Here is a 20,762-nt window from a genome sequence, read left to right on the forward strand (position 1 = left end):
ATTTTAACCTGTTTTATTTTGCTGTGATAAACCATAGCCATGAGTGTAAGAGCTTTTCTGAGTTTTATCACATCATCAAGTCTGGAAGTGTCTTGGGCACCCTTCAAGTCTTGAGAAAGGCAGAAGCAGAGAAGCTCTTGAGACCTTAACAGTCGGAAACTGATGCCACTTGTCCTCAAGTCACTGCCACAGCCTAAGTTAACCTCCAACACCTTCTAGATTAAAGCAGAGAATGCAATGGGCCCCTCTCAGGTTAGGGGGTGTCACAAACATGATCTTAGGGGACATGGTGTGAGTCATGCTGACTTATGTCAATGCCAGTGTGTGTTGATTTGCATGATGATTCTATTATTACTTTTTGGTCTTTGTTAAATTCACATTTAGAAGTGGCTCTTTGCTAACAAATTTTCTGTCTCTAGTAGAGTGGCAGGCACTTCAGCTTATCAGCCAATATTTTCTTTCCCTATCGATATTAAACAAAGGCCACATTTATAGGTTTGTGTATTATCCTGGAGAGTGCCTGCATTTTATACTAAGCTTCCTATCTAACAAGGTGGCTCAAATTATAATAAACCTAGATTCAAATCCCAGTCAATAGAGGAATGATCTTGGCCAATGTCTTAGGATAGAGGGCTGATAATAGCTCAGTGATAGAGCACTTGCCAGCATGCAAGGGGCCCTGGGCTTGATTACCAATAGTGAAAATATAAATAAATGAAGAGAGGATCATATTATCATACATGGTGGCTTTGAATATAAAATGAGATGTCATGTAGAGTCCACAAAATAATACTCAACACATTTAGACGTTAATAGTTTTATATTCATTCCACCTTCTGCTTCCTGTTCTTTCCTCTGCTTTCCTCTCTATTAAATTATCTGGGAAAATTGAGTATATAATCTTATAAACCACAAGAAATCTACTAAAGATTGGACTTCATATTTATAGATTTTCCTAGGAGTAAAGAAGTACTGTAATTACAGGCATGTGCCACCCCACTTGGCTCCTCAAATTTCCTTTTGTTATAAATAGTTATCCTTTTGTTTGTTTGTTTGTTTGTTTTGTTTTTGGTACCGGGATCAAACTCAGGTCCTTGTGCTTGCTCAGCAGGCGGCGAAACCACTGAGCTAAATCCATGGCCCTCAAATAGTTATCCTTGGTACCTTTTTCCATCAGATTATTCTCTCAGTCTTTTCCCCCTAAGTAAGGTAATTAGTTTTCGGGGCATAAAATTGATAAATACCATAGCAAAGAGGGCCATCCTTTCACGCATAAAATTACAATAACAGGTGGCAGGTAAGGATTAAATATATGTGTTGCTTGTAGATTAGCAAAGAGACTCAAGTTAGTCACACACACCTGCACACAAAAACTCATGCATGTGTGCGCTCACACACACATACACACACACACACACACACGTAGAGCATAGATTGGTTTCTCAAAAGATAGGAAGTGGTCAGTAAAAATACCTGTACCTCCCCAAGTTTCATAAAGTCCAAGGAGAAACATTTGATGCTTGAAGTCCTAGGAGACAGGGAATAGGTCTTATTATATGTTGACGGGGCTGCTATGACAAAAATTAAGAAAGGGAGGGAAGAAGTAGAGAACAACGCTCTGTGGTATCCGTTCAACTCGGAAGAGAACTACCTACCAGGGGACTCACCAGGTGACGCCAACTCATCAGCAACTGAAGCAAGTGCATGTTCCTTGAGAGTTTGGGGACTTTAGGCACCAGACCACCCCTCTTGAGTCAGACGGGATGTAGAATTTAGACCTAGTTAGAGAAAAGTTTATAGGAGATGTAGCAAGAAGTGAAATGCTTCTCCTCTTGTTCTCTCCCTCATCACCCCACTCCACCAAAAGGTCCATTCTTGGTTCCACCTCAGACTCCATGAATATGTCTTGGTTCCACTGTATTTCACAGAGTTTACAAAATACAACTGATGGGGCCAGAGAATGTAATTTTGCCAAATACTCTATGAAAAAGTACAGCTCATCGCAATTTTCTATTGATTAAAAAAAGATGATTTTGATCTTGGAAAGTATTTGACAGATTTCTGTCTAGTGCCTGAAAGCAATAGGAAAAAAAACACATTGCATTTATTTTCCATTAAGTCTGGCTCCAGTAAATTATTCTCATTGGCCTCCAGCCCTATGATCCAAGTCCAACCAGTCATATTGATGCTGTATTTCTATCTGTAGTTGGAGAAATATTTTAGCTAAAAGATTATCTGTTAGACTGTTTCCTCAAAATGTGGTGTAGTCACAAAAGTAAAGGTCGTGTCTGGTTGATCATAGACTATGTATGTACTCAAGCAAAATGCGATTACAAAATTTGTCACTGAGATTTTTTTCATTCTGGAGTAATTTTTGATAAATGAAGGTGTCTCATTGGTTTCACACAGTATTTACATTCATTCATTCATTCAAGTAGTCAGTCAGCAACACGTACAGAATTCCTGCCATGTGTTTCACAAAGTTTAGGAGAGACCACTTACCCAGAAAGAAGAATGCAAGAGCCATGTGTATGCAGACACAATTTTGTAAAGAACAAAGGACTCAGGATTAAATTAGGTGAGTGGCCAAAGTTAGGAAGAAAAACAAGAGAAAATAAATGATAGGTAGATGTAGATGATAGATAGATAGATAGATAGATAGATAGATAGATAGATAGACAGACAGACAGATATAACAGACAAACAGGTAGGCAGAGTAGATGGGCACATAGAGAGATAGAGGGGCCTGTGAACTGAGCATACCACTCCAAGACGTTTGGGAGGAACAGATAAGGGAGAGAATGGTTTCAGCAATGCCCCATGCAGAGGCTGATGAACTACTGACTTGTCCAGCAGTCACTGCTGATCTGAAGGCCAGTGACAGAAGCCCTGTGGAACATTGCTCAGGCAGCAGTCAGAGGCAAAAAGGAAAATGTCACAGTATCAGTGGACATAGAGGAAAAAAGCGGGAGGCGTAAGTGAGGCCAAGAGAAAATATTTTTCAAAGTAGCTGAGATCTGTGTATGCATCATAGTGGAATGGATAAATGCATGCAATTCATCCTCTTTTTGACGTCCAAGCTTTGGAATCTTTATTACTTCATGAAAATGTCCTTTTTTTAAAACTTGACTCATGTATTCAAGTTAACACAATCTAATGAGAAACATTTGTATTTGCCACAGAATATTACATATTTTTCCTTGTTTTCCTTTATTTATTATTTACTTTAGTATTTATTAAATTATTAGAATATAAATGACACTTTGTGTGATCAATTATCTTTACAATAACTATATATGGTTAATACAATGATTTTGATTCTTATCACCAAATAGTTTTCACTGTAATGGCTCCTTTTATTCTAAATAATGTTATTTAATGCTTAGAATATAAAGTCACTATTATATTTTTGCTGTGTAAATAAGAAGCGCTGTGAATGGAGGGAACTCAAAAAAATGATTGAAGATGAAAACTGCTATTTTTGAATATGTACTTCACAGCACAAGAACAAAATATGCTCAGCTGTTCATTTTGTAATGAAAGGAAAATACATTTAAAATTAGAATAGTACCATTCAAAGTATATAATTCATGCAACCATAAGATAAATATAAATGCTCCCTATCAGTGGGTAGAAAAGAAGTCAATTTCAACAAAACATTTGGTATCTGAATAGATCTACATTGAACATATTTTTCTAGCATGAAAAACAATTGAAAGTCAAGAGTCAACATTAAGACCTTTAACAATATTCAGTGAGAATCAGAAAAGTATGGAGCTTGAAATCAGATGATAAATGGAAAACAGTCAGTGAGCACTTCCCTTCTGTTGAACATTAACATTAGCATCATTTCTTTATTTTCTTCTAAGCCAGGATAGACTTTAATTCAAGGTCTTATGAACTCTAGTGTATTGAGCATTTGTAGACTTCATTAACAAATGAAAGATCCCCGTGATTGGACAGGAGCCACTTTTGCAGAGGTGGTGATGGCTTTGCCCTGTCATCTTGTCCTGTGCTTATGTTCCTTTGGCTTCAGTGCTGTACTGAGTGATTTGCTAGATGTGCCAGGCTGTGAAACAGAGCACAGCCAACCTGTTTCCCTCTGGGAAACTGAGTCTGTGACCTTGGCCACACAACAGCACTCACACAGTGGGTCACTGAGCTAATGAGGCAGCCTTGGTGGGAATGTCCTGTAGAAGGGCTGCACCTTGCTAAGCCCCAGGAGATAGCTTGCTCACATGAAGTAGTGAGGTCAGTGCAGTTTGTCTGGGGTGTCTCCTGCTGTCCTTTCAGGTCAGCTTTAATCTCTCTCTCTTTCTCCCTTTTTTAGGTTGATGGTGGCCCTTTTTTCTTTCCATCTTATACCATTACACCCTTGTTTTTAAAAAAGTTCATTTTAGAATTAAGCTGCCTAAGCATGAAGTTGTATGAGCTTTCTGAACATTAAGCTTTATTTCCGCTGTATTTTTTCTTCTAGCAGTTATGGAGAGATAATTGGCAATTATATCCAAAATATTAATAATTAAAGGGCTTGGGGTATAGCTCTGTGGAAGAGTGTGTGCTTAGCATATGCAGAGTTGTGGATTCAATCCCCAGCACAAAATGAAAGAATGGGGAGGGGATAGAAATTTCTCATAGAAGCTGGAGATTTTGCCACACTGAGTGGCCTTTTTATTTTACAGCGGAAGCCCCCAATGGTGGTGGGTGATCTTTTTGAAGACATGAAAGATGGTGTCAAGCTGCTGGCTCTTCTGGAAGTCCTGTCTGGGCAGAAACTGGTAAGGATTTTTCAGACCATATTTGTCAAATGGTTTATATTTGGAATCTTGGAAGTATAAGGGATGCTACCCACATGAGAGAAAGTTCTTTTTTTATTTTATTTTGTTCTTTGAACAGGATCTGTCTGTATATTCCAGACTGGCCTTGAACTCACAATGTAGCCCAGGCTGGCCTCAAACTCACAGAGATTCCCCCTACATCAGCCTCCCAAGTGCTCAAATTACAGATGTGCGCCACAACACCTGGCAGTTCTCTTCTTTTATAGCTGATAATACACTGGAAACAATTCCTAGTGGATTGAAAACATTATGTTTGTAGAAGCAACCTAAGTAGTAACAAGAAAGAACTTCATCAGTAACCTGATATGGCTATTAATCTGCAATAATATCTACTAAAATTAGTTACAAATTAATGCAACTTGTTAATTAGTGCAAATTAGCCTCACTTTAAGTGTTTGCTTCCCATTTGGAAAAGATTGCTAGTCCTTATCTGTGTATTTATATAGTTGTTAAAAATTAAGCTTGAAACTAATGTGACATTTTTCATGTTTTTGTTGAGCCCCTGTGTCATCATTTGTAGTAAGAACAGGATGTTCAGAGTTTTTTTCTATGCTATGGAACCAACAGGATGAAAAACAACATTGATAGTGAACTACAAAGTACGTTTTTTCAGTATATTATTGAATAATTAAATATTTATATTTTCTTGCCTATATCTTTTAATTCTGGAGGAGAGTAAACAGTTTGTAAACAAATTACTTTAAATTAATGTTTACTATAATTGGAAAAAATAGTTTAGGAAATAATCTTCAAAATGTTTCATAACAACAGACACCAAGTCTGAGGTTGGCAGCCCTTTTTATTTATCTCTTTTATCTTGGCAATCACTATTCTTGGATAATTGAGTTTTTAAAAGGTTTTGCTTTCATATAACTTTCTAGTTATTTTTGTGCAAGGAGTCTTCATAGTAACTTTTGTAAAAGAGTCATTTGTTGGGAAGTACAAATTGATAAGAATTTTGTGTAAATCATTTATCTAACTGGACTTACATTGCGGCAGGTGCCTCTGAGCCCCACATCCTGTTTCAGCTCACCTCTGACTTCAGCTGTGTGGGTGGCAGACATTCCCGTGCACCTTGACGGGATTTCACTTCTAGTGCTATTAGCATCTCTCCAGATTGCTATCTTAGGACTTTTATCAAAGGGGCAAGTTGACATGGCAGCCCTAAAGCATGTGGGAGTTAATGATTCCAAAGGACCCTCAACCAACAGAGATGGGAATCCACAAATGAATGTTTCAGCCTAGGATTGTTAGGAGAGACGGCCCTGCAGTGTGTTTCACACATGTCTCATGTAGTTCTACACAGAGTCCCCAGGAGGACTGAGGTCTGATTGTCCACAGCAGTAACTTCTAGTAGCACACATTTTACTGAATTTTTCTCCTTCCTAGTCTCCCTCTCCACAGTCCTCACTCTCACTACCTTAGCTCAGCTCTCCAATAAACTACAGGCACCCAAGTCCTTATCTCAAGCTCTGCTTTGGCAGGAACCAACAGAAAACATATAAACAGCCAGTTTGGAATATATAGGCATATACATCTGTTAAGTAACTAGATCAGTACTAGGATATGAGAATCATTAGATTGAAATATATGCCCCCTGATATAAGTAGCCATCTTCCAAACTTCCTGAATTAAGCTATTTACCTGCAGGGTGAATGAGTTTTCATATGGGTATTCAAGAACTGTATTTGTCATTTTAAGCTCCAAATATAATTCTGCAGTGTAGTTAGCCAAAAATCTACGCAGAAAAATCTGGATGGACATTTAACTGGCAAGCTAAATTATTCTAGAAAAAGCATGTATTTTGAAAAAGCAATCCTAATTTTCTTTAATGCTATGTTCATTCAAACATAGTTAGAATTATGAGATCTTAAAGCTACAAAGGATCTCAGAAAGAGCCCTAGCATTCTCATTTAACAGGGAAACTGAGAAATAGAAGGGCAATTTCTGATTTGATCTCTATTATTTATATGGATCTCTTTACCATTCTAAATTGCATGAATGAAACTATTCTGAAATTATAAATATGCTTTGGCAATGGTGATTTAAATTTTGTACATGTGTTTATGGTTGGGACCACAGGAAGATAAAAAGCATCATGTAAAGGAATGAGCACCCTAGGCGCCCATTTAGGACATTTCAGTTGGAGAATACAAGCAAAAGCATTGCCCTCAGGTGTGTTAACATGGTCAGGAATTCCATAATTATCCAAGGGATATAACTCTATTAAAAAAGCAGTACTTAGTATCACAGCTACATAGTCCAGGGCTCTGACTTTGACCACAATCACTTTGGAAATGTAGTCAAATGACATAGTATCCTCAATCCTGCCAGAACATTAAAGTGAAGGTGAAGTTTCAGTGTCCTAGACCTCCTTGGTAACTTGTTGTTATTCCCTTGTCTATGATTTTATTTACAACCTCCCAGAATTTTTAAATTTTAAAATTATTATTCTTGGATTTCTCTACACCCATTAGATATTATTTATAGAGCATTTGCTTTCTAAATGAGTCAGTGATTATGTGTTTTTTAAAGATGTGAGTAATTGTCATTGACAAGAATAGAAACTATGCAAGCAATTTGAATAGAAATTGACAACTGGAGGAATTTCTTACCTATTTTGTTAACCTGTGCAGTGTGCTTTCTAAAAGACTCTTTAACACTTTGCATTCAAGAGACACCTAGTAACCTACTAAGAAACAAACAGTGGACACTGTTAGGAAATCTTGAGCATCAAAAGCTCCTGTCCAGGTGACTTTGTCAGTCTCAATCACATATTGAGAGTAGACCTCAGTTTCACAATGTGATTTGGTATTGCAAACTAACCACTCAGCTGATGCTTCTGGGATTCTTATTGTGGATTGTGCTACCTTATCCCCTCTAAGGAAAGCACAGAGAAATGGAATACAGTTGGTTCCCTCCAAGGAGACTTGTTAGGCTAGTAGTGAAAATAATTGTACTAAGTTGTATAAAAATAGGTGCAAAAACACAACAGATGTTTACATCTTCTTTATTTAGTTGAGATACATCTGAAGAAGAAAAGCAGAGAGAAGGTATTTGCCTTACTGGATATCAGGTCTTACAATGATGCTAAATTAGAATATATTAGAATATATAAGCATTTATCTTTTAGACACTGGGATAAGAAAAAAAATCACTCATTAGGACACAAAAAATATTGATTTTAAAGATTGTTATATTTAGCTATATTATAATTCAAAACATTTAAAACCAAAAACAAAAATGACAAAGCAAGCAGTAATCTTGTTGAAGAAATTTACAATTAATGCTGCTTAAGTATATAAAGTACATCTTCAAAACAGTAACAGTACAAACAACTCAAAGGAAAACTTGGACAAGAAATATGAAAAGACATTTTACAAAAGAAACACATTGCCAAAGAGGAGACAAAGTGATGTCCATATCATTGCATATGGGGATATGCGAGTGAAGACCAGGATGAAAAACAGCAGCTATTTTACATACATTTTAAAAATAGCTGTCAAAATCAAGTGTAGGAGAGGATGTGGGTCAACCGTATTATTTTCTCAATGCTGACAAAAAATAATGCAACCATTGTTTGAAAAATTTGGCATTTCTGTGCAAGTTCAAAAATTATATTCCCTTCACTGAGCAGTTATCTTGCTAAAAAGAAACTGCACTTGTACAGAAGATGTGAAGTATGAGATGTGAAGTATGCATCAGTCTGCTTAGATCACAACAGCAATATCCAAGAGATAACCCATGTTCACATCAGAAGGAAAGTTTATACAGGGCACATTATACAGCTATCAAAATAATTAAATACAGTGAAAGTTACCAATGCAGATGAATCTCAGAACAGTACTGCTCTGTGGAAAAGCATATTTCAAAGATTATTAAGTTCTACTCTGTATAAAATTAAAACTCCAATAAATATTTTTAAGAAAGCTCGAAAATTAAATGAATCTATACAGAATGGAAAATGTTGGACTACATTTACTGTGGTGCTTACCACGGGTATAGGGAAACAAGAGGATAGAATGGATATTGGTGGAGTAGAGGGATATCTGGCTTTCATCCTCAATTGCACGTCCTGGCCTTGGTTTAGATGACAGATTCATGGGGTAATTTTACATTGTAAAAGGTAAATAATTAAATAAACTCTAAGTGAGCTGTGCATGGACCAGTAATGAGACTATCATGTATAACAGAGTTTCCGGTAAAGAACAAATGAAAAGTTTTAAAATGTACCTTCTGTTTGAATATTGCTCAAAAGCATTATCTTAAGATTATTACTAAAACGATATTAATTGGAAATCTAAAATATTTGCTTTTAAATTTTAATGGGAAGTTATTTAGAGCTCTAGGGTCACAGAGATAAGACCAGTTTGCCAGCTATGTAACCTGAGGAAAGCCGCTGAACCTCTCAGCTCCGCTGGTAGTTCCCACGAGTGTAGAGGAGGCTAATAATATGGACTTCTTTGAAATTGCTTTGAGTTTTCAGCTTACCAATGTGGTGCAGAGAAAGCACATAATAAATTTTGGTAACATAAGCACAGATAAAGTATGCACAGGCCAGAACACTCTGATGTGAGTAACATTTTTATTCTTATATTCTATTTTTAAGCATGGTGCACATGCTCTCTTTATTTTAGTCATTCAAACCAAGAAATGTTGCCAGTACTATCAGTATTCTTGTTTGTTGATATGAATTGGGAAAAATGGTGAGTGACTGGGAATACTCATAAATATTTCCTAACATATGCAATCAATAGAGAGATAGGAGTTGGGTGAATTTCCACTCTAAGGTGTGTATAAGTTTACAGGTCAAATGCATTAACAGGTAAGCTAAGGATGACCTTTTTTTTTTGCTGTTTTTTTTAGTAAGTTTCCACATCACACATTTTCAGAGTGCCATGAAGATAAAAATTCAAAAGATGCCTTGCCATTAACCCCCTCAAGATGCTCCCTTGCTTCAAACACATCTATCTTGTCATTCTTGCCCTTTCTGAAGTGATCCTGGAAGTCTTCTTTTGTATCTTTAGTTGATACATCAGGTCATGGCTGCCCTGATGCCTGAATTGATTCAAAATGTTTACTTTTGCAATCATTTTGACTTTGAGGAAGAACCAGAAATCGCACAGTGCCAGATGTGGTGAATAAGGTGGATAAGGACACATCGTAAGGTTTTTACTTGACAGAAACTGCTGCAAACTGTTGATCAATGAGGATTATCATAAAATGCAATGAATGTTTAAATTTTAAAAGTCATTACAGTAAAAGACCCATTCTCATTAATTCCCCTCAAAATATTCAAAATACTCCTCTTGCTTTAAATATACTTTTATCCCATCATTCTTGGCAATGTGTCTTTTATTGTAATAAGTTTTTTTTATTTTCAGCATTCACTGTATCTTTTGATCACCCTTTGTATTTGCTAACCTATGGAAACAGTAAAATGAGTCACTTTTGAATATTCTTCAAATATTTTAATCTCTTTGGCTAGATCTTGTAACTGTTTCTTTAATGTGTATATTTTTATTTATTACTGCTCTTTCCCTTTCCACAGCCTTGTGAACAGGGCCGCCGTATGAAGCGAATCCACGCTGTGGCTAACATTGGCAGAGCGCTGAACTTCCTTGAAGGAAGAAAGGTAAGAGAGAAACAAAATTAAAACAGCTGTAGAAGAAAGTGCCGGATACTACATTCCAGGATCAGCCAAGGAGTAAAACCCTGCATGCTATTTGTACAGATTAGATATGCAATATCTTTGTGGAATAATTGTAGATTTACAAAAACTTGCAGAGAAGATTCCACATACACACTTCACTTATCTTCTGCTAATGTTGAGAACTTACACAACCATAATATTGTTTGTAAAATGAAAAGATTAATTTAAAAATTAAAATTGGCAATAATACTGTTAACTAAAGCATACACCTTAGTCTAATTCCATCCAATACCCGCTGATGTTTTGTTTCTATCCCAGGATCCAACCCAGCATCACGTTGTGCATTTAATTGTCTCTCCATTCTATGGCAGGTTTTCATTCTTTTTTTTTTTAATCTTTGTGACTTTTGACCTTTTTGATATTGCTGGTCCATTATTTTTGCAGAACGTTTTGTCATGATTGGGTTGAAATTACACATTGTGATACTGTATTCTTCATCATGTATCATATTAGTGGATACAGGATTCTGATATTCTGAAGTTAACTTTGATCACTCAATAAGGCATTGTCTTAGTCTGTTTTCTGTGGCCTTAATAAAATACCTGAAAATAGATCATTTTTAAAGATTAGAAGTTTATTTCCAGACTGGAAAATACAAAAATATAATGCAAGCTTCTACTTAGCATCTCCTTATTTGTTTCTACTGCCTCTGACAGTAAGAAACTTGACTCTAATCTATAATACCTTCATTTATTTTTTTAGCTCTGGTACTATACACACATATGATAGTTTCATAAGTGCTAATCCATATGCCTGTGAGAAACAGATTTACTAACTAGAGAACAGTGTTTGTGTACAGTTTTTTTTTAATCTTTAACATTAATGTATTCAATCAGTGACTGTTTTCTGAAAGTGTTGAGGTTAGTTCCATTCTTCCCTGTACCTTTTGATGTGTTTACATCATTCATTAGTGGCAGAATTAAGTTTATGTATTTTTGTTGCATCTTGCACCTCTACAGAAAGAGGGAGGGAGGGAAGAAGAGAGAGAGAGAGAGAGGGAGAGAGAGGGGGAGAGAGAGTGTTTAATTTTGGGGAGTGAAACACTGCTATGTTTTTAAGAGTAAAAGTTAGAGTAGTGCAAACTCTCCCCTCTTTTCTCCTCTCCATTTTCATTCTCATACTTCTGACTCCATTTCCTTTCCCTGTATAACTTGTCTCTCTAGTTTCTGACATCTTTTCTGTACTTCTTTTCACAAATGAGACGTGTTTTCATATATCTCCTTTCTTACATGAAGAGTAGCATTCTGTAGTAGTATTTTACCTTTCTTTAAATTGACAAGTTTATCTTGGAAATCACCCCAAATAGATCTATAAAAATTTCATTTTTTTGTTTTTATGGCTGCATGGTATTCCATTGCCTTAAGGTGCCAGTTTGCTCAACTACTCTCTTATGAATGAGCATTTAAGTAGTTTCTAATATTTTTCAAACAGAAGTCATGATGCAGTTAATAACTACATGCATAACTATTGCCATATGACTAGAAGTGTGCCTTCTAAGTAAATTCTCAGAAGTATGATTGCTAGTTTAAAAAGTAACTGTGCATGTAATTTTGCTAAATATTGCCACATTTCCTTCCCAAAGGTCTGCACAGTCTTCTTAGAGTTAGCCTTTTCTAATTTTGGGGCATTTAGGCTGGCTTCACTTGGCAAATACCAAAGCCAATTTTATAGAAGAATATCCACATAACTTTTGCACAATGGAATGATTCAATGATTTCCTTCTCAGTCTGTATGCAATAAGTTGATTTGCTCCACAACTATGTAACTGAGTACATTTTATAAGACAAGAACTAAAAGAAAACAGATTCTGACCCTTAATTAATGTATATTTTGATAAGTTGGTAATGCAATGAGTCACCATAAACTTTAGTGAATCATACAGATTCCAGGCTCAAAAGAGATTCCAGGCATTAAAATAATGTAGAAAATAATGTTAGATTCTTATACAATATTGGGCAGTGTTTTCTGATCACTCTACTCTCATTCTTATGGCAGTATTTCTCTTCTTCTAATCCCCGTGTTAGTTTTTCATAGAAAGCAGAATGAAGTCTTATTGAACAGGATATTAGAGGCTTTCAGGACACCCAGCCTCCTATTTCAGCTATATGGTAATAGTGCCTTCATCCATTCTGAGGAATAAGCCAGGAGTGATGGTGCACGCCTGTATTCCCAGCGCTCAGGAGGGTGAGGCAGGAGGATCACCTTGAGTTCAAGGCCAGTTTGAACTATCTGTCTCAAAAACAATTCTGAGGAATATTTGTTGGCTAGAAAATAAAAATAAATTTCCTCTTATTAATACTGTGGTGACTTATTCAATGACAACCTATGGAAGGCATTGTTTATAAAGACCTTTTTAAAAGAAGACTCTACTTCACAACATCCACCTTCACAGAACAACTCTAAGTTAAAAAATGAGTACAGAAACCACATTTTCAATGTTATATTTACTAAGGAAAGAAATAATGCATTTTGATCTCTAACAAACATTTTTAAAAGTAAACCATCTACAAATTTCTGAACTTTATTATTAAGAATACACTTGATGAAATCTTGGCTGAGACTTATTGAGCTAAAAGTTTGAAGAGTACTTCATTATCCTTTTCTAATTTCTCTGGAGATTAAAAAAAGTATGATGAGTAGTTAGTTGTTGATTGCATGTGGTACAGATTGATGAAGTGAGCCTTACCATATAAGTCCATTTTGTTTGCACTTAGAAATACTTTTGATTGTTAGGAAAACATCAAAATGAATACTGAGGGCCAACTGTGGACAGGTTATCCTGAATGCTTTATAGTTTTTGTTGCCCCCAAAGTAGGAGCTAAGTGCTAATAGTCTTCCTCTATTCTAATATGTGCTGGCTTTCCTTGGTTCTTCTTTAAAGTGTGCTCCCAAAGTCCTGCTCTACATTTTCTACCTTTTAATTTCCTTTTAACAGATGATGTTGATTTGAAAGGATATTTATGTATATCACCTTCTTCCTTTGTTTTTCATGTCAGTCCATGTACAGAGGATCACCGGTTAGTACAAATTTTAGAATTTTTAACTCCTGATTTTTATATGTAAAAGAGAACATAAGTTTCATGCTATCTGGTAGCAAACTTCAAAGTAAGTGAATCTTCTCAAACTATTCATCACAATTTAAGTTCCAGTCAACCCTAAATGTAAAAAATAACTGATTTGGGGGGGGGGGTTGTTTTTGGTTTGGGCTTTTTTGTTTGATAATCCTCTGCATGATATTATATACTTTTGAAATTTTTGAAGTCCATCTTCTCGTTGGTTTTACTCTGTGCACCTAACAAATACCCTTGAAAATGTTCACCGAACCCTGTGTTTTAATGGCTCACCCTACTGACTTTGTGTATTGCTACATAGGCATGAACAGATCTTATCGATGTCTAATAAAGTCCCAATCATTGTAAAATGCATTATAACATTCTAGCACATTACTAGTACAGCTTTTCTTTTTATGCAGATTAAATTAGTCAACATTAACTCCACTGATATAGCTGATGGCCGGCCATCCATAGTTCTTGGCCTGATATGGACCATTATTCTATATTTCCAGGTATGGTATTTCAGTTCTTTTTTTTTCAGTTGGGGCAACATCAAAGAGGGAGAGAGTGGCAGACATGTTATAACACCCCCCTGCCATGTGTTTGGGTGATCTGCAAATTAACAGAAATGAGACCTTCATCCATAAATAGGATTTTGGTAATAGGATAATTTTCTCTCCTAAGGTGTTTATGAAACCCTCCACCACAAAGAACTCCTGCAAAAGATTAAATCTGAAAAGTGTGTGTGTCACAATAGAGACAAAATGTAGTGGAAATGAAATATAAGGAGCTAGGGAATTTTTCCCCTCTGGCAAAGAGAAATTCTAGGGGACAGGATGGGGAAATGAATTGCCATTTCTTCCAGTATAATTTTATAACCATTAGGTTTTATTTTTTAAATTGTATTAGTCTGTTTCCCATTGCTACAACAAAGTAAAAAAGACTGGGTAACTTGTCAACAAAATGCCTATTGAATCTCAGTTTTGCAAACTACAAGTTCCAACAACACGGAGCCAGCTTTGGCAAGGGTCTCCCTTGCTGCATCCTATCCTGCCAGAATGCATCATGGCAGGAGTGTGTGCAAGAGAGAGATGACACATGGTGAGGTAGGAAGTAGGAAAGACAGGGAAGTGCCAGGCTTGCTCTTGTATCACAACCTCTCATGAGTGCTGATGAGGGTTCCATAAAAAATATCAATTCCTTTTTCCCAGGGAGCTCCTCCAATGACTTCCTGCTAGGGTTCATCTCTTACAGATCCAAAATCTCCCAATATTGCCACACAGAAGACCAAGCTTCCAACCCGTGAACCCAAACCATATCCAGGCCACAGCACTGATTCATTAGTGTGAATATTTGTTATTATGTGTTGGATACACTTAGAAGTGTGGTAGGAAGTTAAAAGGGAGTAAGATCAACCATTTTGTCAGGGGTGTTAAGGATCTTAAGATAAATCATTTTTAGTTAGAAGAGTAAACTCTCTAAGGAAAGAAGAGCAAAGGTAATTCTGACGTTTCTGCTGGCTTTTAACTCATACACAGATTGAAGAGCTGACCAGCAACCTGCCACAGCTACAGTCGCTGTCCAGCAGCGCATCCTCTCTGGACAGCATTGTCAGCTCGGAGACCACCAGTCCTCCAAGTAAACGCAAGGTGGCTACCAAGATTCAAGGAAATGCCAAGAAGGCTCTGTTAAAGTGGGTTCAGTGTGTGGCAGGCAAGTAAGTATCAATAGTTTGTTTAAATGCTAAAGTCTGTGATAATTTGAGCTTTCAATGTATTTATTACTTCATTACATCTTCCAGTGACTGCAGAATTTGAAGAAACATTTAAATGAACGTCTTTGCTTTAGCATTTCTTTCACTCATCCTGAACTAAAATATAAACATGAAATCACTACTAATACTCTAGGAAAAAGTTATAATAAAATTAAGTCATTCTTCCTGTGATTGTGCCTGGTTAATTAAATTGATTAAACTTTTACTTTTGATTGATGACATGAGGGCTAATTATAATCAGATCATTATTTAGAGGTTCTATTCCTATTAAATAATCTATGCAAATAAATTGTAAGTTTAAACTTGATTGTCTCTTCATAAGACAGTCAGGTCATGCATATGTAAACTAAAGTGCACATTCTGAAAACAATTGTATTTATTTTTATTTCCCAAAACTTTCTAACACTTTATTTAAAAAAATTTTTCCTTTGGGTTTATCTGCCAAAGTAGAATTCATGGTCAACCCTAGTTTCATGGGTTGGAATCTAAATTTGCATGTATGTACATTTTGTTATGAAGGTGATTAGAAAACTGCTATCTCAAAAAGTATCTTATAGCAATGGATTTCAATGGAGTTTTTAGTCAATTGTACCAATATTTTGTTGTCTGTTGTGGTCAGAGACAAATATCTTCTCATAGAAGATGTGCTTTTGCTTAACTTTCCTAAACAATATGTAAAATTAACTCACTTTGTGTCTTGTTTTTGCACACCAAAATGTAATTTGAATATGATTATCTACTTCAGGAAAATAGTGGTAAACAACTGCTTATAAAATATTGAGGCAGTAAATATAGGGAGTTCTATTTTTAAAGTGTTTGAAGAGAAAAATAAGGAGACAAAAAGCTAAACACATAGAAGATGTAATTAGTGTTCCTAATTTATGTAGTTTTTCTTAGCTTTCAAAGTATACTAGTGGTGTTCTAATTTGGGGTCTACATTTATGATTCAACATGTAGTGAAAAGGATTTCTGAGAACAATGCTTTGGGGTCTTTAGAATATGTAGTAGAAATTAAATTTTAAAAATCCATCCCACATTGCTGGTACACAATTTTATTGCAATACCTTTGGGCATTATTAATCTCTGTTGCAATTTAACTGGCCTGGGAGAACAAATGGCTGGGTACAAGACTGGTTACCACATGCTGATATGTGTCCTGATGCCATTACAATTAAACTTTGTAGTAATGTCAATAGGATATTCTGTTTCCCATTGTTCCACACAGTATTAAATTAACCTAAAAGAAACTGATTTTAAAGTGTAATTAAGTAGCTTGAGATAAACTCAAATTTAATGGTGTTAGAATTGTTCTGCATTTAGCCTGGTGAGAGCTCCAAGTCACTCGGGCATCATGTATATTTGTTGTTGTTTTGTTTTGGGTTGGGGGGGGTTGGTACCAGGGATTGAACTCAGGACCTTGCACTTGCGAGGCAGGTGGCAACCCCACTGAGCTAAATCCCTGGCCCTGGCATCATGTATATTTGCAACATCAGTGAAAGTTGCTTTTTCTTTTTTTCATTTATTGGCATAAATGTCCAGCATCACAAACCTGACCAAGATCTACCCATCAATACATCAGTAAGATCAGTTTATTTGTTAGCTACACAAATTGTAGAGGCTTGGGGAGGTCCCATGTGAATTCTACAAGAATACATAGTGTCCACATGCTACCAAACTGCTGATGCCTTTTTTTACAAGCTGCCTTTAAAACTATCCCACATTGTAATTTTCAAGAAATTTTATATCTGACATGGATTAAAGGTTTTAGAACTTATATCCATTTAAGTACTTGAATGACATTGTTCCTAAAACTATTATCTCCTATGGGACTCTAGTCTGGGTTATCACATTCACAAGACTGAAGATGGTGGAAAGTGATAAAATACCTACTAAACACTGGACTAATTGTCGGAAAGTGTTAGCTATCCTCATGGAAAATTTACAACTATTTTATAAGTTGATAAAAACTGTTTTAGTAACACAATATAGTTAATTCCTCTGCATTTTTAACCAATTTCATGCACTAACAGGACATATTCTCAGAAATAAAAACATTAAATTATAGTATTTGCATACTCATTGTAAACTGTGGAAGAACAACAATTATATTTTAGGACAGAAATTAATAAAATCACCAAATAAGATATGAATTTCCAGATTCCTTCTAAATAACTTGAATTAAATAGAGGCCAATAGAGGTCAGAAATGCCTATGAAATAGACATGTTTCATGTACACATCTTTTTAAAATGATATATCTGAGTTTTGGGGGGGGTTGTATGGAAGAGAATATTCTTTTTTTTTGTATTAAATTCTTTTATTGGTACATTGTAGGTATACAACACAATTACATTTCTCATTGGGAATTGTACCTTTACATAATGCATCTTGGTTCTTATTTTTTCCCCATTCCTAGCCCTCCCTTCACCCCCTCCACCCTTCCCTATTTACAAAGACTTTATTTCCATTTTTTCCATTTATCATCATTTTTCCTTTCCCTTCTTTCCTTTCCCCTGCCCCTCCCACTACCCCTACTCCTTTGGACCTTTTCTTCCTATTTTACATTATCGATTATTCATTCTAATCATTGGTACATTTTAGGTATACAATATAATGACATTGGAAATTTGCACCTTTACATAGTCTCTCTTGGTTTGTTTTTTTTTGTATTAAATTCTTTTATTGGTACATTGTAGGTATACAACACAATTACATTTCTCATTGGGAATTGTACCATTATATAGTGCATCTTGGTTCTTATTTTTTCCCCATTCCTAGCCCTCCCTTCACCCCCTCCACCCTTCCCTATTTACAAAGATTTTATTTCCATTTTTTCCATTTCTCATCATTTTTTCCTTTCCCTTCTTTCCTTTCCCCTGCCCCTCCCACTACCCCTACTCCTTTGGACCTTTTCTTCCTATTTTACATTATCGATTATTCATTCTAATCATTGGTACATTTTAGGTATACAATATAATGACATTCATCATTGGAAATTTGCACCTTTACATAGTCTCTCTTGGTTCTTATTTTTCACCCTTGCCCAGCCCTCCCTTCAACCCCTCCAGTCCTCCCTATTTACAAAGATTTTGTTCCTATTTTTCCATTTTCTCATATTAATCCCATTCCCTTCTATCCTTTCCCCTAGCCCTCCCACTTCCTTCCCCTTTGCCCTTTTTCTTCCTATTTCACATTATCTATTATACATTTAGTCCTTATTTACACTTTCAGTTTCTCACACCAGAGAAACTATTCGGTATTTATACATGTGTGTCCTATTTATTTCACTTAAGAGTATCACCTCAATGTGCATCCACTTAGCTATAAATGTCTCTAATTTCTCATTTTTTATGGCTGAGTATACTTCATTTTATTAAAAAAACCACATTTTCTTTATCCAGTCTCCAGTTGATGGGCATTTGGGCTGTTTCCAAGTTTTAGCTATTACAAACTGTGCTGCTATGAACATGAGCGCACATATGTCACTGTGGTATGATTCTTTTAATTCTTTTGGAAGATCTCCAGCAGTGGAATAGCAGGGTCAAATGGGACTTCCAGTCCTAGTTCTCTGAGGTATCTCCATACTGATTTCCACAGTGCTTGCACCGGTCTACACTCCCACCAGCAGTGGAGCAGGGTTCCTCTTTCCCCACAGCCCCACCAGCATTTGTTATTGGTTGATTTCATGATAGCAGCCATTCTTTCTGGAGTGAAGTGGAATCTCAGCATTGTTTTCATTTGCATCTCTCGAATGACCAGTGATGCTGAACATTTTTTCATGTATTTATTTGCTATTTCTACTTCTTTGTCTGAGAAATGTCTGTTCATTTCAGATGCCCATTTTCAGACTGGGTCTTTAAATTTGGGAGGTCTGATCTTTTTAAGTTCTTTATAGATTCGAGATAGTAGATCTTTGTCTGAGGAAGAGCAGGTGAAGATTTTTTCCCACATTGTGGGTTGTCAGGAAGAGAATATTCTTAAATGAGAAGTTTGAACTAAAACTGAAAGTTTTCAAAAATATCACCTACTGATTTAACATAATAAAAAATATGTGTGTATACATTTAGTTTTTTCAACAAGTATAGAAGAAAATAATATGAAAATTTTCAATTTTTTCAGGATAGCAATTATTTAGGAAAAATTTTATATACATTTCTCTGAAAATATGTAGAACAATTAACAGGCTCAAGAAAATCAGAAAATATCTACTCTCATGATATTAATTAGCTACTTATTAATTTATTTATGCCCCATCTGATTTTGTTAAAAGCTAATTTGAAGTGGCTTAAAGAGACAGAAACATTTTTAAATGAAGAAATATGAAGAAAAGAAAAATATAGGTAGAAAAGTAAGATGAAGAGGTTATGTACAAGGGAATGGAAAACAAAGACAATACCAAGGACAAGCTGTTCAATCTATCTGGATATCAGATGTCTGCTAGAGACATTTTTAGCTATGCTAGCAGAGACAGAAACCCCAAAGGAGCAAAGAAAAAATTAAGATTACTTTGGAATTACTGGAATCTTATAAAATTATCTTTAGAGTATTTCTGAAACCATTAAGTCCAATTGTGCTACATTAGGAGCACAATATTTTATGCAAACTGAATGTGTATTGGTAAAACTTGTTTTAGAGTGAACCTTAAGATTGCTGAGATGCATTTAAGAACACTTACGAACTTATTAAGGAATATATCAGTTAGACTGTAATTTTCATGGAAATTCTGAGAATCTACAAAAACTAATTCAGTGGTGATTTTGCTTTGTATTGAACGTTACTATGTCTAAATTTTTTTTAAAAACTGTCTTTATTGGGCCGGGGATTTAGCTCAGTGGTTCCGGCGCCTGCTGCACAAGTGCAAGGACCCGAGTTCGATCCCCGGTACCAAAAAAAAAAAAACCAAAAACTGTCTTTATCTATTTTATCTGTTTATCTCTTTTATCTACCAAAGGAATTAATCATGTTTACAAATTCTACATTTAATCACAGGGAGATGCTAATGTTCAAAACATCATCTTTATAACTCTCTTTTTGTAACTGCCTGTATAATTGATAAGTTATAAGTAGAAAAACCTCATTGTGAGTTTGCTTTATTGCTATTACCAGCTTAAACCACTTAATTAATTATAATTGGATTTGAATTAATGAAGTCCAGTATGTATTAAAGATCAAAGATTTACCACCAGGGCTTTGTTCTTAGGGCAACTCCAAAAGAAAGTTTTAAAATAAAATGAGGGAGTAGGAGCTACTGTATGGATTTATGGGAAGTACAGCTTCCTTGTGTCTGCTGGGTATATGATTTCACTCACTCTAGATGAGTTAGCTACATTGCCTTAGTCTGTAATACACGCCTCTATGAACAGTGCTGCTTATTGCTAGAAATTG

The 20,762-nt window shown here is 35.6% G+C and overlaps 1 protein-coding gene across 18 annotated transcripts in view; it reads left to right on the forward strand.

The window, feature by feature from the left end:
• Positions 1–20,762, forward strand: part of Syne1 (spectrin repeat containing nuclear envelope protein 1) — a 473,610-nt gene that overhangs the window by 102,211 nt on the left and 350,637 nt on the right. For 15 of the 18 annotated variants that reach the window (XM_087193553.1, XM_087193567.1, XM_087193559.1 and 12 more), the window contains exons 4-8: positions 4,683–4,778; positions 10,390–10,473; positions 13,548–13,568; positions 14,024–14,116; positions 15,143–15,321. In XM_087193553.1, coding sequence (XP_087049679.1) covers positions 4,683–4,778; positions 10,390–10,473; positions 13,548–13,568; positions 14,024–14,116; positions 15,143–15,321 — 473 coding nt within the window. The remainder of the gene's footprint in view (positions 1–4,682; positions 4,779–10,389; positions 10,474–13,547; positions 13,569–14,023; positions 14,117–15,142; positions 15,322–20,762) is intronic. The other 3 variants (XM_087193556.1, XM_087193562.1, XM_087193560.1) reach the window with 1 other exon arrangement.

Source organism: Heterocephalus glaber, unplaced genomic scaffold, assembly GCF_053883595.1.
Source record: "Heterocephalus glaber isolate CG9 unplaced genomic scaffold, H.glaber_assembly_v1.0 deba00001593, whole genome shotgun sequence".
In the NCBI taxonomy this organism is placed as follows: Eukaryota; Metazoa; Chordata; class Mammalia; order Rodentia; family Bathyergidae; genus Heterocephalus; species Heterocephalus glaber.